Consider the following 27,979-nt stretch of genomic DNA (forward strand, 5'->3'; position numbering starts at 1 on the left):
AGATACGGTAACGTTGGTGCCCCAGGCAGCTACACCAGGCTGCAAGGAGAGAGAGGGCAGGAGGCTGGAAGGTCCCAACAGCCTGCATTATGACGTTGGATTATCGCTCCCTCCCGGCTACTTTTATAATAAATTAATTTCTTACCCCACAGTCGGTGCCTAGCGACTGCAGAAGCTAGGGTGTGCGGCACAACGTGGGGACGGGGAGAGATGGCTTTGAGCTTGGCTGAAGGTGCGGAGGCAGGGGAGACGTGCTCCCAGGCCAGACCTGTGCGATTTTGGGTGAGAACTGTGGCCAGCACCATGTGTGTGTTACAGGGGATGCGGGAAACCTCTGAGCTGCCAGCCCGTGGCTCCCACCGGGCTGGGTGCCTGGGTGGCTGCCTGGGTTTGGAGGCACATTCCTGCAGAGACAGGCCTTTGGTCCCACACGGTTCTCGTGTTCCCAGGGCACAGAGCAGCAGGTACAGCATCTCCTGAAGGGTGCCCTGGCTCTTCTCCAGCACCTCAGCCTAATAGCTGGTGCCTTCCAACCCTTTTTCATTTCCAGGGTACTGGGGCATCCAGATCGCTTCCAGAGCACCGGTTCCCTCCAGTGCAAACAGGCACCTGAGTGCTACCCCTCCAATTTCTTCTGTCCCACCACAGAAGGTCGGGGCCAGGCCAGGAGGCAGACGGAGGGTGCATGCCCAGAGGACAGCTGTCACGCTGGTGGCACTGGCCACCGTTTGCAGCTCTGGGCATGGTTTTGTCCCTGTCCTGGGACCCGCAAGCTGGTGGGTGGTAGAGCAGCCCCAGTGCTGTCGAACCGCACAGCATCTGTGAACCCTGAGAAAAGGCTCCCGCTGGGGTCGGGCATCCGTGAGGTTCTGCTCCATAGTGCCCGTTGTGAGAGGGTCCAGAGCCCGAGCCAGCACCCCCACCCCCTGCAGGGAGCTCCCCAGCTTTCCCACCCATCCTCTCTCAGCTGTGTGTCCGGGCTCTGCACTCCCATATCCCTGGCAATCCCGTCCTGGGGGTCCCTATCCCCGGTAATCCCCCTCTGGGGCTCCCTACCCCCAGCAATCCCACCCTGGGGTCCGCACCCCCATACCCCCGCCCCGGCCCCCGCGGGGGCAGAGCCCTGTGATGTCCCATCCGTCCCCCGGCCCGCGCACTGGGGACGCACAGCGGGACCCCCCAGCCCGCCCGGGGTGCACCAGCCCCCCGGCCTCGCAGCGGCCCCGCCCCGTGCCCGCCCCCCGCCCCGCAGAGGCCCCGCCCCCCGCCCCGGCCCGCCCCGGCGCGCTGAGTGGGCCCCGCGGCGCGGCGCGAGGGGGGGGGCGGGGCGGGGCGGGCCGGGCCGGGCCGGCCGAGCCCGGCGAGACCGCGGCGGAAAGTGCCACGACTCCACACGGCCGCGGCGCTGAGGAGGGACCGCGACCCGCACGGGTGGGTAGGCGCCGGTGCCGACCCCTCCCTATCCCCATCCCCTTCTGCGCGGGTCTTGAGTGGGGAGGGGGGCGACACCCCCGTCCGCGACTGTCAGCAGCCGCGGAGCGGAGACCCCCTCCGCGGCCCCGCCGCTCCCACGCGTGGGACGCTGTCCCGCCTGGCGGGGCGGGGGGGCGCGTGCCTGCGACCCCGGGTTTGGGGTCTGGCCACGTTTGCGGGGGGGGCGAGAGGGTCGACTGGATGAATGGCCCCGCGGTGAGGGCGGTGCGGAATGGCGGCGTGCGCGGCCGCCGCCGAGGGCCCCCCGCGCCCCCCCGGCCGCCCCGCCGCCCCGCAGCGCTCAGACTGTTCCCCAGCCCGGCCTGATGAAATTCATTAATCTGATTAAGCGCGGTTACAGAAGGTCACAGCTCTCCGGCGTTGTTCCCCATTTATTTATTTATATTTACTCCTTAATAATTCCCCCCCCCCCCGCCTTAAAAATCCCCCCCAGCGCTGGGAGACCCCCAGCAGCACAGTGTGGCGATGCCTGAAGCTTTTGGAGAGAGGCGGGGACCCCATAAGCGAAGCCCCCCCCCCCCCCCCCCCAAGGTCCCTGCCGTGGGGATGCCACCAGCTTCCCGGTGGGTTTCCCGGCGGCCCCCCCAGCTCCTCCCGCCGCGGGCCGGCGGGGCCGGCGTGCACACGTGGCCGGCGGCACGGCGGGGCCCCCCGGCAGTGTCAGTGTCACAGCGGCGCTGCCAGGAGCCGCGTGGCCGGGTGCCGCTGGGGGTGCGCACCCCGAACCGGCGGGGGGACACGCCGCTCCTGGGGAGGGAAACTCCTGCTCGCCGCCGCAGGGTTACCCCAGCTGCAGCTGCCTTACGGCGCGGCTGCGCTCTCCCGTGCACGGACGGGGGGGTTCTCGGGGTTTCCTCCCTTTTTCCTGTTTTGCCCCCCGCTCTCCGGCGGGGCACGGAGCCGGCAGCGCCGCCGGGGGACCCCCGCCCGCCGGGGCACGGGGCGCCCGCGGGGCCGCGGCTGTTGCTCGGCGCGGGGTGACGGGCCGCGCACCCGGACACCCTACCGTGGGGCCGGCTGCTGGGGGCCGGGCGGGGTCCCCTCGCCGCCCCTCGGCTCTGCGCCTCGGATTGTAATTCTTGTCTCTTCTCTGTCGCGACAGGGCGGAGAGCGGAGCTCCGGGAGCGGGAGTGTCGGGGGTTGTCCCTGCCGGCAGCGCTCCTGGGGCCGGGCTGCCCGGCTGCCGGCAGGATCAGGCCTCCCGGTTCCCTGGCCCCGTCCTGCTGGAAGAACGCTGCCCCGGCCGTGCCTCTGCCCGCTGGGGAGGAAAGCTCGCACCGGGGGGCAGGGAAGGAGACAAGACCTTATTGCTTTGAGGGGGGGCCGGGCAGTGTCTCCCCCACACAGCGGCCGGTCCCTTAGGCGCTGCCTGCTGCTTGCCCTGATGGCCCGGGAGATAATGGTGCCTTTTGGAAAAAGCCAAAATCTCAGCCGTGAAACTTGTGTGTTGGGTCAGCCAGCTTTGCCTGACCTGTCTCTGTGCGTTTAGGAAGGGAAGAGCTTTTTATTTGTGTGTTTTCTTCCCCTGCTGCGAGGGGCTGTGGAGGGAACCGTGGGCGCCTCGCAGGCAGGTGTTGCTGTGGGCTGTGCAGCGCCCAGCTGTGCGACCCCAGTTCTCACTTTCTCTGCCCTCTGACCACCCCATCACCTCCTCCTCTGCGTGGCTCTAACCTGAGATGCCACTTCAACAGCAAAGTGCAAGCCTTGGATTGCAGGAGGAGTGGTGTCCTGCTTCCAAAGAGCATCTTTTCCCATCTGCAGCACCTATCCAGACCAGGAGAAGATAACAAATATTTTCCTTTTGGCTGCCTAAAGAAGGAAGTTTTCTGTAGTTACTGCACAACCTTGTCTCCTCCTTTGCCTCTGCCCACCTGGCGCTTGACCCAGCCGATTTAAACCAGGGTTGGTGGAGGGCTGAGTCTCAACGATACTGAATTCCCGTGGATTTCATGGAAGTGGTCGCAGAAGGGAGGAAAGGCTGAAGAGGTGGGAAAGCTGTAGCCTGGTTTCGGACACTTAGCTGTCTCTGGCAAGTAAGTCGCTGAGCGTGGCACTGGTGCCATTGCACTGCGTGTCTGGGGGTTGGTTCAGCTTGGAAATTGGTGCTGAAAAAACAGCAAGGCTGAGTGCTTTACTGGTTTTGCTTCCTTAGAGCAAGTTGGACTTTTGCTCAGGGCAAGCAGAGGTGACTGCAGGGTGGCAAGGGAGGCCTGGACACCTGGGCTGTTATCTGGGATGTTGGAAAATTTGATGGATAATGAAGAAAAGCCATAGGAATGGGAGAGTCGGAGCACAGCATTTCAGGCCAAGTGCAATACCAGTTGTCCGTCTTATTCCTGTTCTGGTGGTGGTGAAAAGCTTTAATGGAACAAGCTATTTTGGGGAAGGAGTTTGCATGTGGAGATATTTGATGATTTCCACTGTTTTGGCTGGGTGAGGATTAGGGGATGATCCCGCTCAAGAAACTTCATGCAGGTAAACGTGTTCAGTGTTGGACGTGAACATGAGTTTTTGAATGTGGACTCTGATACCTGGTGGTGGCCCTGCTGCCCTTGGGCACCCAGCCCTCGCCCAAAACAGCCTGGGCATCAGATTGAAAAATGCCGTGGGACAAAGTCCCATGGACAACCAGAAGATACAGAGAAGAGGATGCTGAAGTCTTCAAGCCTCCTCAAAGCCTGGCTGTCTAGCCAAACCTGTACCTGCAAAACTACCCTTTAGGCATCCGTGAACAGACAAGGAACAGTGCCTTCAGTGCTCTGCTTTTCCATGTCCTGGCTGAGACTGTGTGCAGGTAGGAAGTGCAGAGGGCTTTTCTGCTGAAGGGCAAGGCAAGTGCGCTCCTGCCACCGTGCTCGCAAGGGGTGCCGTGCCGTGCCTTGCTGGGCAAATCTGGGAGCAAAACTTTCAGCCCTTGGAAGGGCAAAGGCAGCGAGGCCAGGAAATGCCAGTGCAGGGCTGCGCTTCTGATGCTAACACTGCGGCACTTTGCTTCTTGCATTTATGCATCAGGAAGCTCCCAGAGGAAGATTTTTCCTTATCCCCCGAATGCCAAAGCCAGCCTGGTTTGATTGAAGCGCGTGTGGCAGTACACAGCCTGCTGCCAGCTCTGCGCCGCTCCAGTGATAGGCTCTTCCCTGGACGAGTTGTTGGGCTGGTCCGTGCCAAGTCTCGGCCACAGGAGGAACTCTACTGGTAGAACTTGCTCCTCGGAGTCAGCACCGGGGCTGCGGGGCACGTGTGTTGAGACAGGACCAAAGTTTCTCTTTGCCGTGATAGCACTGCTGGGAGTAATTGCTGCCCCGTCAGTATCTTTCACTCTGTTTTGCATTTTCTCTCGGAACGTTTGTCCTTGGGAGCAGCGCAGGGTTTCTCTGGTCCAGCAGTGGGACATTGCAAATGGCCCATGCAAGCATCTCCACTGCTTTCACAAGCTCCAGCTGCTGCGGCAGCTTGTCTTGCAGCTCCTCTAGGTTAGTGCTCTGGGCTGCTTGCTTCTTCTGTGGGCTTTGTTTTGGAGGGGGTTGTTTTGCTTTTTAAATTTTCGGTGGGTTTTTTTTGTTTAGCTAGGGAGGACTTTAAGGCTAATCTGCGTTGTTATCTCACCCTGGCTGTAAAGCCTGAGAGGAGGCAAAGGTACAGGCAGCTTTTACTGCAGTGGTGCTGGGTGAGGCTGCCTGCAGGGGAGGGGGAGCATGGGGCTCAATCACCCTGCCTGTAAGGGCTTGGCGGGGGGGGGGGGGGGGGGGGGGATGACAGCAGCGAGGCCAGCACTGCCATCTCACCTAGTTCACTGCCTCAGCCTCTGCCTAATAATGCTGTCCTCTTTCATCTGTCCTCTGCATGGTAGATGCCTCTGTAGCAGTAGTTTTGGGCTTTTTCCTCTGTTCCCATCCTCCGTGGGCTCCATCCAGCTGCTTTGGGAGGCGGCGGGAGCAGCTGACGGGGCTGGAGGGCGTTTGCCAGCAGTCAGTGATGCCCTTGCCCTAAGCTGGAGTGGTGAATTTTGACCTAAGTCTGACGTGGTGGCAGCGCGAGGTCAGCAGCTCTGTTGGTACCAGCACATTGTTGGGGTTGCCAGGTGAGGAATGCAGGGCGCTCAGTTCTGCCCTGGTCAGCTCCAGGGCGCACTGGTCTGGCCCTAAAGCCAGCAGAAGGACGTGGGTACATGTTCTCTGGACCCTCGTTTCTATTTCCTGCCAGGAAGAGGAAATCCAGCCCTTTTCACCCTGCAGGTTAGGAATAATCCCTCTGTCCCGATGGGGACCATCCCAAAGTGATGCTCCGTTGTCAGGAGGGAGGGGGCTGGCACCAGCTGTGCTGGGATGGAGCCGGCTGAGGCCGCTGAAATCCCAGACGGCCAGGACGGGCCGGGATAGCGATGCCGGTAGTATCAGCTGGGATCTCGCGCGGTGCCCTGGGGTAGGACCGTGGCCCTGCCGGGGGAGGCTGGTTCCAGCTGGCGTTGGCAGCCTGCCCGCCTGCCGGCTCTGCTGCTTCTGCTTGGCGAGACGGGCAGGGAGAGCTGGGCTGCTGGTTGAAACAGCTCTCAACAACCCCCCTGGGGTTGGAGGTGACATTTTCATTGCACTGTCACCTCCTGGCTGCACCGGTGCGGATTCGGCAGCTGTCAGCTGTGAGAAAGGGAGAAGCTCCGAGGTCTCTCCCTGCGAGCACTGAGGTTTTGAAAAGATGCTGATCTCCTTAGTTTTATTCTTATTTTTGCCTCCTCCCTTTCCAGCCGCTCCCTCCGTCCCCAACCCGCAACCTCTTAAAGAGGAAATTCAATAATGTTTACAGTTAAGCGCGGGGATGGGAACTTCTGATAGCCAAGGGCTTGATGCGTTGATCACGAGAAAGCGCAGCCTGGCACCTCCTGGGGAGTGCCCCTGCGCAGATGAACTGCCTGACTGCAGCATCGGGGGGGTTGTGAGCCACGTGGAGGTGATGCCCCCACGGGGGAAACGCGCGAGTGGGACAGCGGGGAAGAGCCTGGCTTCCAGACTTGGGACGGGGTTTGGTTAGCGGTTAAGAAGAGTGGAGGCAGCAGCATCTTCCTCCACGTGGGGCTGCACCCTGCCTGCCAGGTCTCAGACCAGGCAGTACAGTCTCCGTTGCTGCTCCATGTGTTATGGATGGAGAACCTGAGCTTGGAGAGGAGGGTGGGAAAGGACCATGTGCCCAGTTTGCCCGCCAGTTAATAGCAGAGTTGGAAAGAGAAGCGCCATATCCAGTGCTCCCTTTGCAAGTCTCGTTTCTTCCTGCGGGCATCTACTGGGGAGATGAGATGGTTAATGACCGTGCTTTGCATTTTTTTGGCTTGAACTGAGGCCTTTTCCTGGTGTTTGCATCTCAAGGAGATGGTAGCGTCTTGGTTCTCTGTGTGACATGACATCTGTAGCATCATTGCTGGGGTGGTTCTTGTCACTGGAGGCTGGGAGCAGCGACCCAGTGGGATGCGGTCACCGCGCGTCCTCCCTGCCAGGCTGGGCAGAGGCCAGCAGTGCCGCAGGGTGCGGGTGGCAAAGGGAGGCGGCCAGGGCTGTTGCAAAGCTGGGGAAAGCTCTCCTGTGTATGCTTTCCCCTTCCAGGGGGATGTTTTATTCCAAAGCTGAGACCCTGGATGCACTTCCACCTGCGCCTGGGTGCAGTGATAAGGCCAGGTGGCCCAGGGAGACCCCAGGTCTTGGCCAGACTGCACCAGGCCATCTGGAAACGGGCTCTCTTACTGCCGCAGGGCTGCAGGGATTGCCCAGGGTCGTGCACAGGCAGCGCAGCGGGGGATTGCAAACCTGGGAGGTGGGGGGCGTGTCGGCAGGTTGCCCTCACCAGAGGTGTGTGAATCCTGAGCACTTTGTGGAGCGTGGTGCCGTTTGGAAACACAGATGGACATAGGAAACTTGCTGCTCACAGAAAGGCCATTGTACCTCTTTGTTTTCCCCACTAACTGTTGTTCTGGTGTCTTGCAGGCACAGAAGAATAAGGCAGGATGGATGTCTACGACCCTCAGACGCTGGGTGTTATGGTCTTTGGAGGTTTTATGGTGGTATCAGCCATCGGGATCTTCCTGGTGTCCACCTTCTCCATGAAGGAGACTTCTTATGAGGAAGCCTTGGCCAAGCAACGCAAAGAGCTTAAGACGACCCAGCAGCAGAAAAAAGAGACAAAGAAGAAAGAGAAACCTGTTGAGAAAAAAGGAAAAGGAAAGAAAAAGGAAGAGAAGCCTAATGGAAAGATCCCAGAGCAGCCCCTGACTCGGGAAGCAAGGGACTCTCCCAAGCAGGTGGTTGTTAAGCCTGCTGTGGTGCCTGAGCCTGTAACCGTTGCATCTCCGGTTGCAACGGTGTCCGTAGCCCCCCAGGAAAAGGAGAAACCTGCTCCGTCACCTAAGGAGAAGAGGAAGAAGGAGAAGAAGGTGGCAAAGGTAGAGCCTGCTCCCAGCCCGGTGTTGGCTTCGCCTCCTGTCAGCGTCTCCAAAAGTTCTCCTGTCCTGGAGGTGACCCCTAAGGAGGTGCCTGTTGTGGCCGTGCCACCGGTTGGCACACAGCAAAGTGCTCCGGTGGTCAGCTCCGTAACCATCAAGAAAAGCAATGCTCTTCCAACCCATGAGGAGCAGAAGCATAATGGACCTGTCAAGAAGAAAGCTGCATCCAAGAAGAAGAGCGAGCCAGGTAAGGCCAAGTTCCTCTGCATATATCCCTGTTGGGTAAGCTGGCAGGGCATCTCGGTGCTGTCAAAGCAGAGCTCTCCCAGTCCGAGATCTCTTTGTTTTTCTTCAGTGTTGGAAACAGGGCAGCTGCAGAAAGGCTGTCTCTGGTGGGATGGACCATGTGCACCAAGGGGAAGGTGGGCTCAAAAAGGCTCGTACTGGACTGTAGTTCTCTTGGGGCGGGGGGAGTAGAGTTAAGGTCAAGAGTTTATTGACTCGTTTGCTCTCTGTAATGTGTTGCCTCCTGCGTCGGGTACCCCTGGTTGGTGCTTAGCTCCTCAGTCCAGCGCACAGATGTTGGGGAGTTGCCGGTTCCTCTCAGATGTGCTGTTGGCGGGTCTCTGAGCAGGTCTGTGCATCGAGAGTGAGAAGGAGGGGCACGGACCTGTCCTGGAGGAGGGGGAAGCAGCTGCCAGGGTGCTGGACATCTGGACAGGAAGCCAAGGCATGGTGTTTTCTCCTTCCACCCCTGATTATTAGGAGTACACAGGAGCTCTACTACTCTTCTTCTACGGGGAGATGGGTCACTGCTAGTTTCCTCCTTCTTCAATGCTGGTGAAAACCAGCCTGTTGGAAGAGAGAGGACCGAAGGGATTTTGTACTGCGGGAGGCTGATGATAGGATAGTTAGGGGGAAGTAACTTTGGATACATCACAGGGAAGGGAAAACTTGCCTGTTGCCTTTCATGCCTCACTTGGTTGACTCGGAGGTGGGAGAGATTAAAGAAGGTGGTCCTGCACTCTGCAGGGTGTAAATGCGCGTAGGGAGGGGAGAAGCGGCTCTGTAGCTGGATTCTTGCTTCTCATTGCACCAGCATGAACAGTTTGGGTTTTATTTTTGGTTAAGTGATAATTACAGGCAGTAAAACATGAGAGCTTTCAGACCTGTAGAAGTGTTCCCATAGGGACATGCGGGAGAATATCTGTCAGGTGTTCTCAAAGCTGTGATGCGTAGGTTTCATTTCTTTCTTTCTTTACAAGAAAACCAAACAAAAAGACACCCCTACTTGCCAGCCTTCTCCAGATGTTCAAACCTAGGCTGCCATGGAACCTGGCAGTTCCCGCACCCGTGTTCTGGGAGAGGGCCCTGCTACTCAGCAGGACATTTTGTGGCTGCTGGTCTCTGAGGTCAGGTTAAAACCCTCGTATCTGCTCCTCTGAGGAAAGGATTTCCCTAAAGGCCATCTCCACATAGTGACCAGGTTTGAAACAGTGTGAGCGGCCGCTGCTGGAGGGTATCACAGAGATAGTGTTGGGGAGACTGTAGGTGGCTGGTTTTGGCACATGCACGCAGGGATGCACTTCTCTTAATGCTGAAAAACACTGAATCCAAGCTGTAACAGCCAAGGGAGTCTGGATGGGAGATGGGCTTTTAGCACGTGTTAAGTTGGGAGTGGTTTTGCCTGCTCTGAGCATCTACTGCTTTGGGTATGAAGTCCCGATCCTGCATGTTTTAAAAGCCAAGAGTGATGTCTTAGCTGCTCCTGTGGGATTTTTCAGAGGAAAGCTCTTTTGCACCACAAAGCTGGCTGCAGTTTGCCCAAGGTATAGCGGGCAGCCTTTTGACGGCTGTGGTCGGTCTCTCCTCAAAGGCAGAAGCAACAAATTATCCCGTGGCAGATAAAAGTGGGTGTTCAGAGTGTTCAAAGACACGTGCTCGGCACTGAAACAGATGGCAAACCTGACAAGAGCGGCTTGGGGTATTTTCCTCTTGTGTGGTTTGTTTTTAGCCTCCTGCATCACACAAAAAACTTGCTCGCAAATGGTTCATGTGTACTCGCACCCCATTATCTGTGGTAGCAGGAGCCATGCTCTGCGATGAAACACGCGTGGGTACCCAATCCGGGCTGCAGCCCCCAGGTGGGGGGCTCCATGCAAGGATTGTCTGTGTCTCCCTGGGTTTGGGAAGCAACTTTTCAGACCCCTCATCCCATGCAGCTTTGCCTGCATGGCTGCTGCTTGTTTCGCCGCTTCCTTCGGTGAGGCGGGAGGGTTCTGACTCTGCGAGCAGGCTCGGCAGCAGCACTGGCTGCCTTTCACCGCGGGCTGGCACGCTTCCCCAGCTCCCCTTGCCAGCTGCAAGGTGGGGTTTGTGTCGTGTCTGCCTTGTGCAAGGCTTGCTCGCGTGGCGCTGGCAGGAGGTGGGCAAAATTTTATTTGGTGGGGCCCTCCACCTGGTGGGACTGGGCCAGGGGATGTGACGTGCTGTCCTGCGCCTGTGCCATGGCCAGAAGGAGTAAACTCTGAGCCAAGCTCTTGGGCCCCGGTTGCACAAGTCGGTGGAGCTGCCCTGACTCTGTTGCTGGGAAGTGGCTGCTGCTGGGGACGCAGACTCTGCTGCTGCCAGGGCTTAGCGCAGCCATCCCAAATGGATCTAGCAGAAGCCAGGAGCAAAGAGTGTGTGCTGGAGCTGCTAGGCATTCCCAGACTTTGCTACTCTGTTGCTGTGGTGGGTTGTCTGTGGCTGGCTGCCAGCCACCCACCCAGCCACTCTCTTACTCCCCCTCCCTCAACAACATGGAGGAGAAAATATGATGGTGAAGCTTGTGGGTCAGGAGAGAGACAGGGTGATTACTTAGCAACTACTATCACAGGCAACCCAGGCGTGACTTGGGGAGAGCTAGTTTAAATTTTTCCCCATTAAAGTAGATGAGAAACAGAGACAAAAGGAGGATGAGACCTTCCTCTCCTACCCCTCTTCCCAGGCTCAACTTCACCCCTTCCCGCTTGACTTCTCTACCTCCCCTCCCTGAGTGGTGCAGGGAGCTGGGGGCTGCAGTCAGTCCATAACAGCTCCTCTCTGCCACTCCTTCCTCCTCACACCTTTCCCCTGCTCCAGCCTGGGGACTTCCATGGGCTGCAGTCCATCAGGGTGAACCTGCTCCAGCGTGGGCTCCTCCCCAGGCGCTGCAGGGGAAGCTCTGCTTCGATGCCTGCAGCACCTCCTCCTCCTTTTTGTCCTTGCTGCTTGTGGCGTCTGAGCTCTGCATTCAAGAGACTGGAATCCAAACTGCTCTTTCTTATGGGATTTTTAAGGAAAATAAGCTACTAGGCCATACCTACTGTGCAGGAACTCCCGGACCACTGCCTGCCACCCTCTTAACTGTCATGACCACTTGCACTGTAGTTCTACGACAGCATCACGGCCCCTGATGCTCCTTGGCTTTCCCGGATTAGCAGAGGGATAGGAGAAGGGCTGGAGTCATCTCGTTCCCTTAGCGAAGGGCTGGAACGAACCAGCCTGGTGAAAGGCAGGAGATGACCTTGCTGCTCTGCCATCACCAGCACCACTGCGCGGAGCAAAATCCCCCAGCGAGGCTGTGTCATGATGGAGTCCAGCTTCTGATGCCCACCATGTCTCTGCTCCCTGGCATGAGCAAAGCGTGCCCAGCTCCGGCTGCAATCGCTCAGTGTGATGGAGGGCGGTGGCAGGGAGGCGGGAGCAGTAGCAGAGCCAGGCAGAGGTGGCAGCTGGCTCAGGGAACACTTGTCTGTGGTGGGCGCCGTCCCCAGCGCTCGTCACGTTGCTTTCAATTAGAGAGGTATTAAACTTGGCTGTGGAAATCTGGGAGGTTGCTGGTGTGAAATGGCAGTTATGGGGTTGAAGTCAACTGAGGTGATGCTACTCAGCCCTGCCGTTGGCTCGAGCGCTCCCAACCCCTCCTCTCTCCTCCCCAGCACCTGCGGACTCGGATGGGCCCCTCCACCTGCCCTACAAGACGCTTGTGTCCACGGTCAGCAGCACGGTGTTCAGCGAGGGGGAGGCCCAGCGGCTCATCGAGATCCTGACGGAGAAAGCGGGCATCGTCCAGGACACCTGGCACATGGTAGGGCTGCCAGCACCGCCGTGGCCACCAGGGCTGGGCCGAGCCTCCGGGGGTGCGGAGGGGTGAAGGCAGCCCGTTTTCGGGCAGGCTGTCCCCCGAGGGGCAGCCTTAGAGGCAGGAGCTGAATTTTCCCTGGAGCAGAGGGCAGGACCCTGTGCGTGTGGGGTGGAGGGGTTGGATCCCGGAGTGGTGGTCCCCGCTGATGTGCCACCCTGCGCCGGCAGGCCACGCAGAAGGGTGACCCTGTCACTGTCCTGAAACGCCAGCTGGAGGAGAAGGAGAAGCAGCTCGCCACAGAGCAGGAGGCTGCAGCCGCTGCCAGAAACAAGATGCGGGAGCTGAGCAAGGTAAGTGCCGCGCAGCCCTCCCGGCACCCCTGGCACGGGCTCTGCGCCTCACGGCTCGCCGTGTGCCTCCCTCTCCCCGCATCTCACCCGCCCTTGGAGGTGAAGCCCAGGGGTTCTCTGGGCCCTTCATCCATTTGCTGTTTTCTCCCCCAAAAGGGGAGGAGATGCCCACCTGAGCTCCTCTCCTGGGCCTGATCCAGCCCGGGGAGGCACGTGTCCTGTTGGCAGCCTCAGCAGGAGCGGGCTGAAGCCGTGCCCGCAAGAGACTGCAGCTTTCTGCTGCTTTACGGAGGACAATAAAGCCCTTCTCATCTCTTGGCAGAGCCCCTGAGCTGAGAAGGTGTTGATCAGTCCCTTTTTAAGGAGCCTGGTGCTATTTACAGCCCCCTTGCCTGACTCAGCCCCTTGCCTCCACCTCTTGTTGGGTGTTGAAGTCAGAAGGGACCCCCGGCGCGTCGTGCTCAGCACCTCCTGCCCCGCAGCCGCCAGGACGCTGCTGCAGCAGGTCCATCTGCCGGCAGGCAGGAGAGGAGAGGGCGAAGCCACCCTGTGCACTGAGTGCTGTGCTAAGCCCCGGCCTGTGCAGGCAGCCCCGGGCAGCGGCACGGCATCACCCAGCCGGCCAAGAGAGCACCCCTGCCTTGGCAGGGGGCGGAGGGGGGGTGTGTTTGGTTTGTGGGGGTGTTTTCTTTTTTTAGTTTTCCTGCTTTGCCCCAGACTTGATGTGATGATATTGATCCTGGGGCCGGGGAGGGGAATAAAATTCCAGGCTGTCACTCCTGTCTCTTAGCTGGCCCAGTGTGGAACAACAGTGGCATCCAGTGGCCACTGAGCCCAAAGCTTAATGCAGGAGAAAATGTAAGTGCGGAACGGTGTAGCTGGGCCTGGGGGCAGCGCCGAAAGGGTTACACTTCTTAAAGTCTTCTGAGCTCGGAGGCCACTTGTTTCGAGAGTCCCCTTAAAGCAGGGAAGTTCCTACGCTGAGGACTGACCGGGTGGCTTCTCTCCTCGAAGGAGCTGGCGGCCGAGCGGGCCAAGGCGACGGCCGTGGAGGGCAAGCTGAGGGAGCAGCTGCTGGCCCGCGAGCAGGAGATGGCAGCGGTGCAGGCACGCATGCAGGCCAGCTACCAGGACCATGTCAGCGAAACGCAGCAGCTGCAGGGCAAGGTGAGCCCCACGTGGTGCTCTGCAGCTTCCTCCGCTGGCTGCCGGCTGGCCCTCGGTGGCAGCTGCCTGGTCTTTTGGAGAAGACCGAGGTGGGCGAGGGGGCCAGAGCCTCGGGGAGGGGCGAGAGCCCCGCAGTGCTCCTGAGCTGTAGAAGAGGGATGTGGGAGCATCCTCATGGGATGCGGCAGCCCCGGGGACTGTCAGCATCAGCAGACAGCTCGCTGTGGCTTCCTTGCCAGTCCCTCTTGCCCATGGAGTGGGCTCCTCAGGGGAGAGCTGAGGGGCTGGCGGCGGCGGCATTAACCGCTGTTGGTCTCTCCCTAGATCCGCACCCTGCAGGAGCAGCTGGAGAACGGCCCCAACACGCAGCTGGCTCGCCTGCAGCAGGAGAACTCCATCCTGAGGGATGCCCTCAACCAGACCAGCAGCCAGATGGAGAGCAAGTAAGACTGGGGCGGGGGGCAGAGCCTGGGGCCACCCTCTAGCAAGCCCTGGGGGTGACTGCCCATCAGGCTTGGCCACCCCCTTTCTGGAGGGTGCTTCTACAGACGCCCCAGCTAGCTGGAGGTAGAGGAGGGAGTGAGGAAGAGATTGCCAAATGGCTTTTGGCGGCCTGGCAGGGGAAACAAGGATGTTTTTCCCAAGTGGAAGGGCAGGGGAAACCCTCTCTGCTTTGGGGTCACCTGTGCTGATGCTAGCGGAGGGGGCAGAGGGGACCAGAAGGCGCTGCAGCATTTCTCCACACTTTGGGGAGCTTGTGCTCACCAACTTCAGAAGAAATGTCGCTGGCTGTTTGATGGGAGTGATGCTGCAGAGAACCGAGACCTGCCTGGTGCATACAGAACAACCAGGAGCTAGGGGGAAGAATTTGGTGCTCCTTTTTGTAGAAAGTCTGAAATGGCTGGTGATTAACAGTGGTCAACTAATTTCAGAGCAGACTCCAGCTGCTTAGAGTGCTTTCTCCTGTGTCTGGGAACACAGATCCTTGCATCTTCTATTTCATGAGAAAGGAATGTCTCCTGTGATTGAAACGGAGCTTTTGGAACTGATGTGTCAGCTCCTTCCACCCCATCCCTGAAGGACCAGGCGTGTCCCAGAAACAGGCCAATGCAACTGTTGAGATGTCTCAAGCCCTGTTATCAGACCCACAGGAGGATGTGTTCCCCCTGGGTAACACCAGGGATGCTTGACTGGCCTGCGGGCTGGAATAACGCTGCTTCTCTTGGTGCAGGCAAAACGCTGAGGTGGCCAAGCTACGGCAGGAGTGCAGCAAGCTGATGAAAGAGCTGTCTGAGAAGTCGGAGGTGCTGCAGCAGGAGGAGCAGCAGAGGAAGAGCTGGGAGATCAAAGCATTGGCCTTGGAGAAGCAGATGGAGCAGCTGCAGGTCAGGCAAGCGCCTGCAAACCTGCTCCCCCCGGGTGTGAGGGTGGGGGGGAAGCCTAGATGGTGCACCGTGCTGGGTGGTAGCCTCAGGTGAGAGAGGAACCCAGTGGCCCCTGCCAGTGGGTGCTCACGAGGACGTGGGTGCTCCCTCTTGAGTCTTAAGCCCTTGGTGCAGGAGGTAGAGCTCGTGGCTTTGTTGTTGTCTCCGGGGTGTGGCTGGATTTGGGGTTTTTAGGGGTGTTTAAAGGACACCTCCCAGGTAGAGCCTCTGAGCACGCTGCTGGAGCAGTGGCGCATCGCTGGCAGGTGGGCTGAAGCCAAGCAGGGAGGAGCATCTTCTGGGGGGTAGCAGCACTCCTGCTGGGATTCAGCTCTGCCAGGGGCTGGGAGCATTGATCCCAAGTACCCCTGACCCGGGAACTTTCACTTCTTTCCCCCAAGGATGGCAGACATGGTAAGGGATGCAATGTGTCCCTCCTGCACTGTGGTCTCCGAATTGCTCTGGCCTCTCAGTGAAGGGTATGTTGTGGTGGAGGCCTTTATCTGTGCATGCCAAAGTGGTTTTGCAGAGGCGGTCCTAAAGGAAGGGGCCTTCAATATCCTTATAATTTTTTGGGTGCCTGAGGATGCAGATCTCCTTTTGCTGGGCTGGTTTTGGCCCCTGCTGCTTTTGCAGGTGAGGAGTGAGGGGGGTGATGTAGGCATGCAGCCGGTGTGAAGGCAGAAGCCGCCTTCCTGACCCAAAACACCAGCTTCTTGGCATGCTTTTTGGAGAACTTCTCCAGGGCTTCCAGCTTGCTGTACACCTTAATACTAATTAAACAAATCATAATACCTGGAAGACTTTAAAGCTAGCGATGTGTTGAAGGCACTTAGGGAGAATGTGCTCCACAGTAACACCTGGAGCTCTGAGCTGAGGATACAGGGTCAAATCCTCAAAAAGCAGAAAAGTCCTGCTTGCTTGGTGGTTCTGGAAGCATTAGTCAGAGATGGGGCTGCTGGTTTACCACCTTATGTCCCCTCCATGCAAAGCAATTTCCCTCCATCTGCAAGGGTGCTACTCGTAGAGCTGCTGGTTTGCAGCATGCTCCTCGTCCCCCTCCTCTGCCTTCCCCTTCGAAGGGCCTGCCTTGGCCAGGCCTCTTCTTCACTGCTTTCTAAGATGGAAAAAAAAAGTATACCCTGGCCCAAACCGCACAGAAAATTTCTCCGTGTGTGGAAACACGTGGCTGGATGTCTCTGTCCTGCTAAGCACCGTGGCAGTACCTCTCCCTCCTGGCCTGGGGCTGCGCTAGGAGCAGGGCTTTAAGAGGTTTTTCAGAGCTTGGCTTTCCGGAGGGGAGGATGGCCGGGGAAGATGGCCGTGGTCTTGGCCCGGAACGGAGATGCTGGGGTGTTGTCTGCTTCCCACTTGAGGGCTGGCAAATGATAAAACATGAGCATGAGGCAAGATGCTTCATGCATAGGGGGAGCATGGGGGGAAGGATGACTTCCACCACCACCACCCCTCAAAGCACAGCTTAAAAATAACATTGTGACACATGGAGCTTTGCTTCAAATTGGCTGGGGTGCCTGGCACGCTATGGAAAGCCTTCTCTTCCTGCTGTGCAGGCTTCCCAAAGGGAAGTGGAGGCGACGCTGCAGAAGAGGCTGGACGAAGTCAGTGACGAGCTCTGCAGAACCCAAACCAGCTACAAAAGCTTGTTAGCGGAGGCAGAAAAGGCCAAAGGACAGCAGCAGAGCATTGCTGGTGAGGGCCTTGGATCAGCATGGGGGGGCTGTGGGGCAGGCATGGAGCTTTCGGGGACGGGTGCTTACTGGTGGGGCTGGTTGGGGCAAGCAGTAGACCCAGGGACTTGTTAGGTTGGCGTTGGTGCGAGCAAGATGTGGGACTGCTCTGTGGTCCTGTCCTAGGATGCCACTCCAGTCCCTCTCTCCTGGGCTGTCCTGCATCCCTGCCTGCCCCATCTGTGCCTCCTGGAAGCACCCACAGCCAAGGCTTCCTTGGCCAGGAGTCCTGCTTAGGCAGGGCAGGGAGTCTCCCGGTTTGTTTGCACCTACCTTACCGTGTTTCTCTGCCCTTCCTCCAACAGAACTGCAGGCCAAGCTGCTGAGCTCCGAAACAGAGGTCAAAAGCAAGTTGCTGGAGCTGGACAACATGAAGGGGAAACTGCAGGATGCCAGCTTGGAGAATATGAGACTCCTGGAGAGGATCAAATCCATCGAAGCTCTGCTGGAGGCAGGCCAGATGAGGGAGGCAGAAAAAGACAGAGACTTGCAGGTCACATGCTCGTTTAATTGGGGTGGGGGGAGGAGAGGGGGTTACACCGCTCGAGCAGGGGTTTTTACGCGGGGTTAACGCGGTACCTGTGTTCTCTTTGCTCTGGGATGCTGCAGAGAAGGCTGACCTGCATCACTGCCTAGGACAGGTAATGAGAGTGCTTTCTGTCTTCCAGGCAGCCAACGAAGCAGAAATGAAGCAGCTGCGGTCAAGGTGGGTCTGGCTACACATGGGAACTGCCGCAGCACCTCCAGCTTGCTGTCCCTGTGTCCCAGGCTTCCCCAGGAGCTGAGCCCTATGGGTGAGGGCTTCCCGCCCTCTCTGTTAGGCAGGCTCGGGGACTGTGGAGCTGGGAAGGCAAGGTCAATCCTGGCCAGCACAGCTGTGTAAAACAAAACTTGGCTCCAGTGCTGGCCCCAAATAACAGCCAGTCCGTTCTGAAGTAAGGCTGTAGTTGCTGGCAGACACATGGAAGCTGGCTGGTCCTGCAGAATAAGGGGGTTCTGGTGGTGGCGGGATGGGGTGTTGGGTGGGATGTCTCTGATCCAGGCCCCTGCTCAAAGCTGGGCCAGCCAGAGGAGGCTCTCGGGGGATGTTTCCAGGTGTCTCCAAGGGTGGAAATTCACCTCCTCTCTGGGTCCTAGTGTTCAACAACCTCTGCCCTCCCCTCCAGTGCAGAAAGGTTTCCTGGCATTTCACTGGAGTTTCCCATGTCACGACCTGTGCTTGCTGCCCTTTGTCTGTGTGTTGGGCACCTCCACCGGCTCAGGGTCTGCACAGGAGGAGGATTTCTCAGGTGCCCTCACTGCCAGCGAGCATGCAGCATTCCTTTAAAGGAGGGCAGCTGTTCAGTTGTCCTGGGACCCTCAAGAGACTTGAGTGGTTCTTGTCAAGGACCTGAAACTTCCTTGGTCTGCTCAAGCTGAGGCTCCCTTCAGGGCAGATGGTGGATCTGGGGCTGTGGGGGGAAGCTGCAGGCTCTCAGGTGGCTGGTCGACAGCCCTGATTTATGGTCGCTCAAGGTAGTAGGGTGATGCTTTCAAAAGCAGCACTGTGGGCTCTCTTAGCCTAGTGAGCCGTGGATGGGAGTGTGTTGGGAGCAGTCCCAGTTGTGTAAGTTGGAATTTCTAGCCGTTGGATCAGGTTACTTCTTCCTCTTGTCCTGGGTGTACAGCCAGCTACTCACTGGCTGGTTATTGCTGATAAGCAGGTAGAAAACTAGATCTCCCTCCGGTATTGCCATGGCTGTGGTTTTTTGTCCTGCTCCCTCTTCCTCCTGCTGTGGATAGATCCTGGAGCAGACCGGGATAGGAAGGGCTGTGGTCCCCATCTCAGGAGCTTGCTACCTGGGAGAAACGCAGATGCTGAGACTCACTCCTGCATCCTGCCCTTCCAGGCTCCAGGAGAAGATGGACCAACTGTCATCCTTGGAAAGGGAGGCCACAGAGCTGCGAGAGGCGATGGAGCAACAGAAGATTAAAAACAATGTGAGTGAACTAACTGGGCTCAGCTTTTGCTGCTCACGGTTTTCTCCTCCAAAACCCAGATCTCTGGAGATTGAATGACCACCCATTGTAGTCAGCTACCGATGGCTCCATGGTGCGGCCAGAGGCTCTTCCAGCCCCGTGGAGCACTGGTGGCTTGCCTCGTCTGCCAGAGCAGGAATCTCCCCGGCAGGCTGCGCAGCTTGAGCTGGTGGGCTGCCTGGGTGGAGATGTCCGCCCCCAGCTCTCTTGGGAGGTTTAAGACGTGGTACATCAGGGAGATCCTACCCCAGCAGGGTCAAGGCAGCCCCTGAGCAGGGGTCCCTCTGCTCCTTATCCCTCTACTACAAGGTGGTATCGGTTGTGTGGAGGCAGCCTTGCAGCCTTCCACTTAGCCTGTGTCCTCTGCAGGCGCCCTGAGAGCTGCTCCTGGGGCTCCTGCCTGTACCCAGCTTTGCTCTGCTCCCTTGAGTCCCCCCCTGAACAGTGCGGTGCATTGGGCGGCTGCAGGGATGGAGGGGGAGGGGGCTCACGTGGGCGGTGGGATGGAAGAGCCTTGGCCAAAGCAACTGGCTGCTGCTTCTCTTCCTGAGCGGAGGCTTTGAATCCTCCACAGTGCCAACAAGCAGCTTGGTGGCCTTTGGCGTGATGTGTGGCTTATTGGCCTCTGTGTGTGTGGTCTCGGCAGGACCTGCGTGAGAAGAACTGGAAAGCAATGGAAGCGTTGGCCACGGTGGAGAAGGTGTGCGAGGAAAAACTACTTGCTGCTACAAAAGCAAAGGTGAGCCTGGGATTTCTCTGTAGTGGTGGTGCTGGTGGTTTAAGGGAACATTCAGCCTCCCTGAGCCACCAGAAATGCTTGCCCTGGGTTGCCTGCCTCCTCTTGGGCACAGCGCTGGCCCAACCCTCCTGCGAGCGTCTCCAGAGTTTGTCTTGAGGGCCCTGTGTCCTGGTACTGATCATGGGGGAACCAGGGGATGGCTGAACTGGAAAGAATGTTTTCATGGTTCTCAGCGGCAGCAGTTTTCTCTGTTGGCTGGTGTCCCGGTGCTGGCTCACCCCAGTAAAAAAGCAGGACTGGCACTGGCAGCCTGGACAGCAGGCGCCCAAGATCTCCATCCCATGCCACTTTCTCCCTGTTACAGGAGGAGCTGGCCCAACAGCTGGATGTGCTCCAGACGCAAACCAAGGAGACGCTGCTCTCTGTCCTCCCTGGGGTCGATGTGTCCTCGCAGCAGGTGGGCATAGGCTTTCCCAGCCCCCCGCAGAGCCTCCACCGCATGGGAAGGACAAGTGTCTAAGCATCCTTTTTCTTCCTTGTCTTCTTTTTTTTCAAACTCAGGATTATGACATGTGGCTACAAGAGCTGAAGGAAAAGACCATGGATGCGTTAAAGCAGCAGAGAATTGCAACAGAGCCACTGGTAAGTGAAGGGGGTGGAAAATGGAAGGGCGAGGGAATGCCTGAGGGTCACTCGTTCCTTTTCCTCACCTCTCTCTCTCCATCCCTTCCCTCTGTTTTCAGGATTCAGCACTTAAATTAAAAGAGGCAGAGGAAGCGCAAAGCACTTTACAAGCAGAATGCGAGCAGTACAGAGCTATCCTTGCAGAGACAGTAAGTTGCAGCCCTTTGTGCTGGGGTGTCCTTCCACTAGAAATACCTCTTGAGAGGTCTCTGGCAGCCCAGGCTGTCCGTGAGCTCATGGTGGGCATTTCTTGGTGTATTGGTGGGTGCTGTGTGGAAAGCTGTTTGTCAGTGAGTGAGACAGGGGAATAGGAGAAGTCTGGATTTTTAAAGCTTTTCTTCAGCCTAATTGTGTTGGAAACCTTCCTGGTGGTGGTGGGGTATGGCACGGCAAGAGGCTCTGGTGATCAGGGTGGTTGAGCCAGCCTGGCAGCTGGGAGCCCCTAGCCCCACCTGAGGCACCTAGTTCTGTCACCCAGATCCTTGGAGAGGTGTTGGGTATGCCAGGGCTTCCAGCCCTGACACTGCTCAGCCTGGGGGGGGCCGGGGGAGGTTTGGGCTCATTGAGGCTTTGCCAACAGGAAGGGATGCTGCGAGACCTGCAGAAGAGTGTGGAGGAGGAGGAGCAGGTGTGGAAGGCAAAGCTCACAGCATCTGAAGAGGAACTCCAGAAGGTGCGTGTTCAGGGCACACCATTCGGGTTTGTTGTGCGTGGGGCCAGACTCGGGGGGGGGGGGAGCAGAGGGGCTGTGAGCTATAGATCAGCTGATGGCCCTAACTGTTCCTGCCAGCCTCGAACTCTTGAGACACGGGGACTTTCTCTTCACCCCAAACCCACCCCTCCTGTCACCAAACCAGCCGCCAAGAAGCCCACCTCACGTAGGAGCTAAGCTTTTCTTCCTCCTGGATGCCACCTCCCTGCCTGGTGGGTGCCGAGAGCCTGCCAGCGGAGCGGGAGGAATGGCGCAGCTCCTGGGTTTGGGCACGGTGGTTGTCACCGCTGCAGTGACCCAGTGCTGGGAAGCTGGGCTGAGCCCTGCTGGCGGGGGTGGCCTGGCGGGAGGAGAGCACGTGCGGGGCTCAGGGGCTCCCGCTGTCAGAGGAACTTGGCTTGTTCTCAAAACCCAGGCTGACCTTGGCGTTTGTTCAGCCTTTGGAAAGGAGAGGTCCAAGCCACGCACTGCACATAGCTCTGGGTCCAGCTGTCTGTCCAGCTCTCGGTACCGCTCTCCCTAGTCAGCCAGCCAGCCAGCAGCTGCCAGAGAGCCCTTGCTGCCCAGGGGTTGAGTGAGGAGCGTGTTTCACGAGCTCTCGTGACTTAGCTGGAGCCTGGGAGAACTTGGCCAGCTGTGCCTTTTCTGCAGAGCAGACTTATCTCCTCCCTCTTGAACGCAGAACGGAGATGGAGCTGCTTTCCCCAGCCTGGCTCCCCACCGCTCACACGGGATTCTGGAGTCAAGTGGGGCTGCAGGGAGGTGGGGGAGCTCTGGTACGAGAGATCTGTGGTGTCTGCCGGCAGGTGGCTGCTCCTGGAGCAGCACTGTTCATTGCACAGGGTGACGTGGCTGCTGGTGGCTGCTGGCAGCAGGGTGTTCGTGGTAGGATGGATGGCTGCTGGCTTCGGCAGGTCCCAGAGCAGTCCTGCCTCTCTGTGGAGAAGAGGTGAATTCCTCCCTTCCAAAAAATTCAGCAACTGTGGAGTTCTCTTCAAGAATCAGGCCAGGTTTAAATGCAAACTCTGTGCTTTTTGGGACACCTCATTGGAATGTCTGCCTTGCCGCTTCCAAACCAAAGGTGCTTTCGGTAGGGAACTTGCACCGAGCCTGGTGCCGGTTTCTCAGGTGTTGAAAGCTGACCACAGCCAGCTGGTCCTGTGGGCAAAAGCTGTTACCTTGCTCCATGATTTACAGCCCAAGCTGTAATTGCATTGGATGTAATGTTGGATTCGTCTTTCCCTGGAGGAGGAGCTCCTGCCCTGCAGGCTGTGGAGCTCCACTTTGGTGTCAGGTCCTTCTGCACTGGGGTACAGGATGAAGTGGGGGAGGTGGGAGTGCAACGCTGGACCATTTTTGGTTGAATGAAAGATGCTCAGTGTCCATGTGAGGTGCCATTCACTGACCTTCTCTGATCCTTTCTGGCTTAGTCACAACTCCAGCTGAAACCTCTTGAAGACATGGTGGAGAAGTTGAAAGCAGATCTGCAGAGCACAGATCAGGTAATGCTTTTTGGGTGTGGGAGAAGGTCACCGCGCAGGTGCCAGATGGATGCGTACTGTGCTTGGGCTGAGTCGGAACCCACCTCCTGACTTGCCCTGGGAAAGGCAGGCTTGGACCACGGGATGTTTGGGATGTGTTGGACCACAGACAATCAGCCCCCTCATGCTTTCCTCCCTTTTAATCCAGCTAAAGGAATACACGTCTCTTCTGGAAAGGCAACTGGAAAATCACTTGGAGACAGCCAGCTCCGAACGCCAGAACTACACAAAAGAAGTTGAAGTTGTAAGTGTGGCGGCCATTTACCTTCTTAAACGCTTCTTTCTTCTAAGCCTGACTCGCCACCCATCCACATTTCAGGGATTTGGGGGGTGCATCGGGGACCTGCAGCTTTGCAAAGCAGGAGAAAACAGATGGAGGTGTTCACTCCAGTCTGGGCTGTAGACACCTGAATTCAGGAGATCCATTGGCAAGGTGATGGGACAGATCTGTGAGGAGATGCTGTCTGCTGCTCCACGGTGGCCTGTGGGATTTCTGTGGCTTGGGTGAGGCGGAGCTGTGTCACAGCTGTCTCTCTCTGAGCAGGCATCAGCAGGCAGGTTACGTTAGCAAGTAACGCCATCACGGCCTCTTTGAGAAGACGTTGCATCGTAAAAATGTTTCCTTGAGCCAAACGGCTCCAAAACCAAGTGCATAAATGGACTTTTGTTGTTATTGTCGTTCCTCAACAGCTGAGGCAGCTCTTGTCAGAGTCCCAGGAGCAGCTGGAGGCAGCAAAGACAGAAACACAGAAGCAGAGCAAGGAGCTGACCCTGGTAAGGGGGATCCTGCAGCTGCCCAGCTGGGACCTGGCTGCTCTGCGTGCGGCTGGTTCACGAGCCCTGTGGTGGGGCCAGCATCCTCCCTGCAGGTTCAGGGAGAGGGGGAAGGCACGGCCAGGGCACGGTGGAACCTGGTGCTGCCAGGCACCAGGCTGATCCAGCTTTCAGAGGGGATGTTGAAGACCCAGGAGAAAATTTTTTTTACCCGCCTTTCCTTCCGTGATGGGCGTGGGAAGGGAGAGCAGCAAGGCTTGTGTGAGCTGGCATGTAGCAGAAGAAACCAGCCACCCCACCACTGAACACTGGTTGCCCCACCGCCACCCTGGGGTAGGGGTTTGGGTGCCTTAAGCATCCATCCATCCATCCATCCATCCCCCTCTGGCTGGGAGGGCTGAGGCTGTGCAGCCCGTGTGTAGGGGTCACTCAGGGAGCCGAAGGATGGGGCTAGGTTTCTGCAGGTAAGTGGGGGAGAGGACTGGGATATAGGGCCAGATCTGCCAAAACCACAAGAGCTATTGGGTTTAAATCCGTAATTTCACTGTGAGAGGCTCAGGAGGTTGTTTTTAAAGTCCTTGGGGGTACCGCTGGCTGGTGGAGCCACTTGGAGTAGAACAAGCTGGGAGTGCAGTGTCCCTTGGGTGCCGTGACTCTTCCCAGCCTTGCTGCTATTGCTCAGCCTCTTGCTCCTGAGGGAATGTGGCGCAGGGTTGTCATTAGCCTTAATCTCATTAGATGGGCAGGTGCCTTTGAGTGTGGAACACATTTGGGCTTATCCAGAAACCTGCCCTTTCTTCTGGCCGAGGCATGCTGCTAGCTTACAGTGTGACTGCCGGTGCTGCTGCAATGCAGGATGGAGCTCTGGTGGATGGAGTTGGGGGGGTTTATTTGAGGTGGTGGTGGTCAAGTAACTGCCTCCCCAGCCACCCCAGCTGTGATCTATGGCAAAACGGGACCTGTTACCCTGCCTTGATTGCTTTTTTTAACACAACTATGTTAGTACAAAGCCTCAGCAGTGGCTTTAAACCAAGATGCTGAGTGATCAAAGGAGAGCGGATGAGGCGCAAGCATGTGCTCTGCACCCCTGGGAACTGTTGTGCCTCAGGCTGCCTGTGTTAGGTACCACTGTCCTGCGTCCAGCAGAAACTGAGATGGTTTTCCAAACGTTTTAGCTCGTGTGCAAGCAAAAAAGCTAGCGAACTTTACCTGTAGGTCCTTGTGGGTCTTGTAACGGCTACAGTGTTGAGATGCGTAACTGAGCCAGGCTTGCTGATCCTCCTTCCAGGTCAGGCAGCAGTTAAGTGAGATGAAGAGTCATGTACAGGATGGAGAAGTAGGGTCACAAGCTTACCCAAGTGAGCCTGCACCCCTCGAGGTTAGGGTGGTGAGAGTGCTGCCCATGGGGCACTGACCTGACCCTTAACTGTGTCCCTTGTCCTGTCTGACAGCCTCTAACCGCATGGAGAACCGCACATGGCTTTGCTCAGGGCTGTCACGGTTGTCATCTCCTGTCCTGGGGGGGGGGGGGGAAGCCAGCCCCTTGTCCTATTCCTGCTGGGAACATGTCGCCAGCTGGCTTTTGCCAGGCTGTTCCGCTTGGGAGCCCTCTGCCACTGGCAGTAGGCTGGCAGGATTTTGGGGGAGGCAGGCAAGGGATGCTGCAAGCCCTTGGGCCAACATGGTCACACGATGGTGGCCCATTGGGTTCAGGCTTGGGTTTTCTTGGAGGAAGGGGACAGCCTGACAGCTGCGCCAGGATCCCTTTCCAGCTGGCAGGGATTAGGATTACAGAGGCTCCGTAAGTCTTGCTGGAGCTGGGCTGAGGGCATTAGCTGTGGCCCTTCCCTTTCACCAGTGGTGCTGCTGCCGCGAGCCGGGCTCCATCTCCTTTAATCCAGTTAAGTGTGGAGCCTTCTGCCTGGCATGGGCATCTGCCGGGCAAGTCCTCTGCTATGGGGTACCTCTCGTCCCAGGTCCCAGCTGGCGCTGCCCAAGGGGCAGGCAAAATTTGGCAATGCAAAGCCAAGCCTTGGGCTTGCCATCAGCATTATCCCAGCTTTTCTGTGGGGCGGGGATGCTGGTACCTATTGCCATTTGATGCCCTGGGGAAAGCTTCAATTTTCATTTCTTCTGTATAGCCTTCTTGGCGATGTACCCACCAGCTCACTCTTGGGTCTTTTTTTTAATTTTATTTCTGGGTGTTTTCTCCTTTTCTCAACACAGTTGAAAACCCAGCTGGAGCAAAACGAAACACTAGTGGAGAAGGAGCAAGTGCTGCGGCAAAAGCTGGCGCTGGAGCTGGAGGAGGTGGGTGTGGTGAGGAGGATACAAGGGTTTACAAAGCCATTATGGTTTCTTAGCTGCTAATGAAGCTCAAGAATTAATTTGAAGAATTGCTTTGAAGGTTTTTTCCCCATCCCTGTCTGCATCTCAGACATGGCTGCACTCCCTCACGCATCTGAAGAGCTTCTGGCAGCAGCTGTACTGAAGCCACGTGGCATTGCTGGTCCCTGGAACTGCCCCTCTCCTGGCCCACCCGTGGGGTTTGCCAGCTCTTTCCCTTGAAGGTTCAGGGCTTTAGCCAGGCTTCACGCTGCTGCTGGTGACAAGTGCCATCTTCCCCATGGATCAGCAACCACAGGCGCATCACATGTAGCATCCAGCCATCTGACAGCGGCTGCGTGACCCACCTGGTCCCTCGAGGCAGGGCCAGTGGGACCAGGGGTGGTGAGGGGCAGGGTGTGGGAGGCACCTGCCGCTTACCGGGTCTGTGTCCCCCTTCCAGGCCCAGAGCTTGGCGTGCAGTCTGCAGGCAGAGCTGGAAAAGCTGAGACTAGCTGAAAATGCAGCAGCTCCAGGCACGGAGGAGGCCCAGCATCTCCAGGTGATTTGGCTGCCCTGCTCTCTTGTGCTTGGGGTTTGACCAAGACAGCAAAAGCTGTCTCCAGGCAGGGCTAGGGGCATAGCTTATCCTTCCTGGGGTTGGTGGGGCAAGGTGGATGGTTCCCCTGCAGGTTGCTCCCTGCCCAGGGCTGGCTGTGAGCTCCAGCATGGCTTATGGACAGCAGGGGGCAAGTCACAGCCACTTTGTCCATGTTGACCAAGAGAAGGCGGATGATCCGAGCCTATACTTTCACCAGGCTGGGCTTTTCACATCTCGGGAAACCATTCTCCTGCCACGAGGCTGTCTCGGCCCATGGCATCTCCAAGGGAGCCGGTGTGGTGGGGTGATACCTAGCTCCTTCAGCAGGGAGGGAGCTGGGTGCTCCTCTGGCTTGTGGCTGCCGAGGTGGCTCAGTGCAGATCTGAGGTGACCTGAGATGTTTTGGAGGGGGGAATGTCACCAGACGGCCAAGGGAGGCTCAGGCAGATGCCTTCTTTTGACTCCCGTGTAGGAAAAACTTGAAAAAGAAAAAAAATTAACAAAGGACCTGGGCCAGGCAGCAACCAAGCTACAGGAGCTACTGAAGGTTACCCAGGACCAACTGGCCAAAGAGAGAGAAACAGTGAAGAAGTTGAAAGAACAACTTCAGGAAACGGTACTTGTGGTGGCCACAGTCATCCCTCCCCTTGGTGCTGGGGTGGAGGGCAGGGGGGAGCGCGTGTCAGGCAGTGGTTGAAAACCAGAGACAAGGTGGCACTTGCTGCCAGAAACCATCTGGGTGGCTTTTGGGAAGGTCTGGGAGCACAGGAGATGATGGTCATGGTTCTCCCTGCTCAAAAGGCAGGACCTGGCCCATCTGTGAAACGCTTTGATGCTTGAGCTGCCACGAGGATAAGGTTGAGACCCAGCTGAGTAACACACCTCTCTTTTCCTTCTCCAGGGGGAAGAGGACAGTTTGAAGGAAGGGACTTCAGTCTGACGAGTCTGTGACCTAGACCTTACCGTCACCTTACCAAAATGCCTTACACATTCCTAAAACTAAAATAAAAATATATGCTGAATTTACTGTAGATAAAAGTTACAAGCCATTAGTGACTTAAAACCTAGTTTTGAAACTTAAAAAAAAACCAAACAAAAAAACCCCAGCCAGTAAACAGTGCAGGCATATGTTTATAAGAAAATCTTCATACTGTTTTGTACAACTACCGTTTGTTCCCCAGGGCGCCGTACTGACCACGTTGGGGCAGGCAGAACCCACGAATGTGTGAAAAGGGAAGACTCTGTTTGTACATCAACTGGTGCAATTATTTTTTTCTTTTATTTTCCTTTTTTTCTCTCTTTTTTTTTTTTTTTGTTTTGTTTTGTTTGTTTGTTGGAGTGAAAGAAGTGTGAAAGTGAGACCCACCATGGAAGGAAGCCTCTCTTTGATGGGTGGCTCTTGGCACGTATCCTTTTGTGTATTTCTGGGTGTCAATGCAATTAAAATGATGTAGTTAAAAGAGCTTATCCTTGCTTCATTTTCCCGGTTATTATTTATTAATTTTTTATGAAGTTTGCAAGCCAGCCAGGTGCTTGGGGTCAGTGAAGAAGGACCCTGCTGTGGCCAGGAGCAGATCCTCTATTCCCCACCTTGCTTGCTGTGCTGCAAAAAGCCATCCCCTCTGTTTTTTCTCCAAGATACACAAAGGAGAGAAGCCTTCCCTTCCAGCCACGTGAGTTTTCACGCTGACGGTGCACCCGAGGTCCCCTGCCATGGGGACAGGGCACAGCAGCACAGCCATGCCAGCCCAGCACAGGCTGCTCCTGCTCGCTTAAACCTCAGTGCACCCCTGAAATTCTGTCCCTGTGGGTCCTGTGTGGTGGTGGTCCTTGGGTACTGCCCAAGGGTATGCTCTCCAGCCTTCTGCT

The 27,979-nt window shown here is 57.3% G+C and overlaps 1 protein-coding gene across 3 annotated transcripts; it reads left to right on the forward strand.

Moving 5' to 3' along the window:
- Positions 1-1,279: 1,279 nt before the first annotated feature.
- On the forward strand, positions 1,280-27,132 carry RRBP1 (ribosome binding protein 1). 3 transcript variants are annotated; one of them, XM_055816357.1, is made up of 24 exons: positions 1,280-1,431; positions 7,464-8,165; positions 11,881-12,029; positions 12,254-12,376; positions 13,391-13,543; positions 13,868-13,986; positions 14,775-14,928; positions 16,539-16,677; positions 17,021-17,208; positions 17,384-17,421; positions 18,605-18,695; positions 19,381-19,473; positions 19,838-19,930; positions 20,035-20,115; positions 20,217-20,306; positions 20,738-20,830; positions 22,300-22,371; positions 22,559-22,654; positions 23,101-23,184; positions 24,473-24,571; positions 25,411-25,494; positions 25,973-26,071; positions 26,583-26,726; positions 27,012-27,132. In XM_055816357.1, exons 2-24 carry the CDS (start codon positions 7,484-7,486, stop codon positions 27,048-27,050), a joined length of 3,003 nt encoding a protein of 1,000 aa, XP_055672332.1. In that variant the 5' UTR covers positions 1,280-1,431; positions 7,464-7,483; the 3' UTR covers positions 27,051-27,132. The 3 variants fall into 3 exon arrangements, with proteins under 3 accessions (XP_055672332.1, XP_055672330.1, XP_055672331.1); XM_055816356.1 differs by lacking the exon at positions 24,473-24,571 and adding an exon at positions 2,597-3,527 and having other exon boundaries at positions 1,337-1,431; XM_055816355.1 differs by lacking the exon at positions 24,473-24,571.
- Positions 27,133-27,979: the final 847 nt, after the last annotated feature.

The sequence above is a fragment of the Falco peregrinus genome, chromosome 11 (assembly GCF_023634155.1).
Source record: "Falco peregrinus isolate bFalPer1 chromosome 11, bFalPer1.pri, whole genome shotgun sequence".
Lineage (NCBI taxonomy): Eukaryota > Metazoa > Chordata > Aves > Falconiformes > Falconidae > Falco > Falco peregrinus.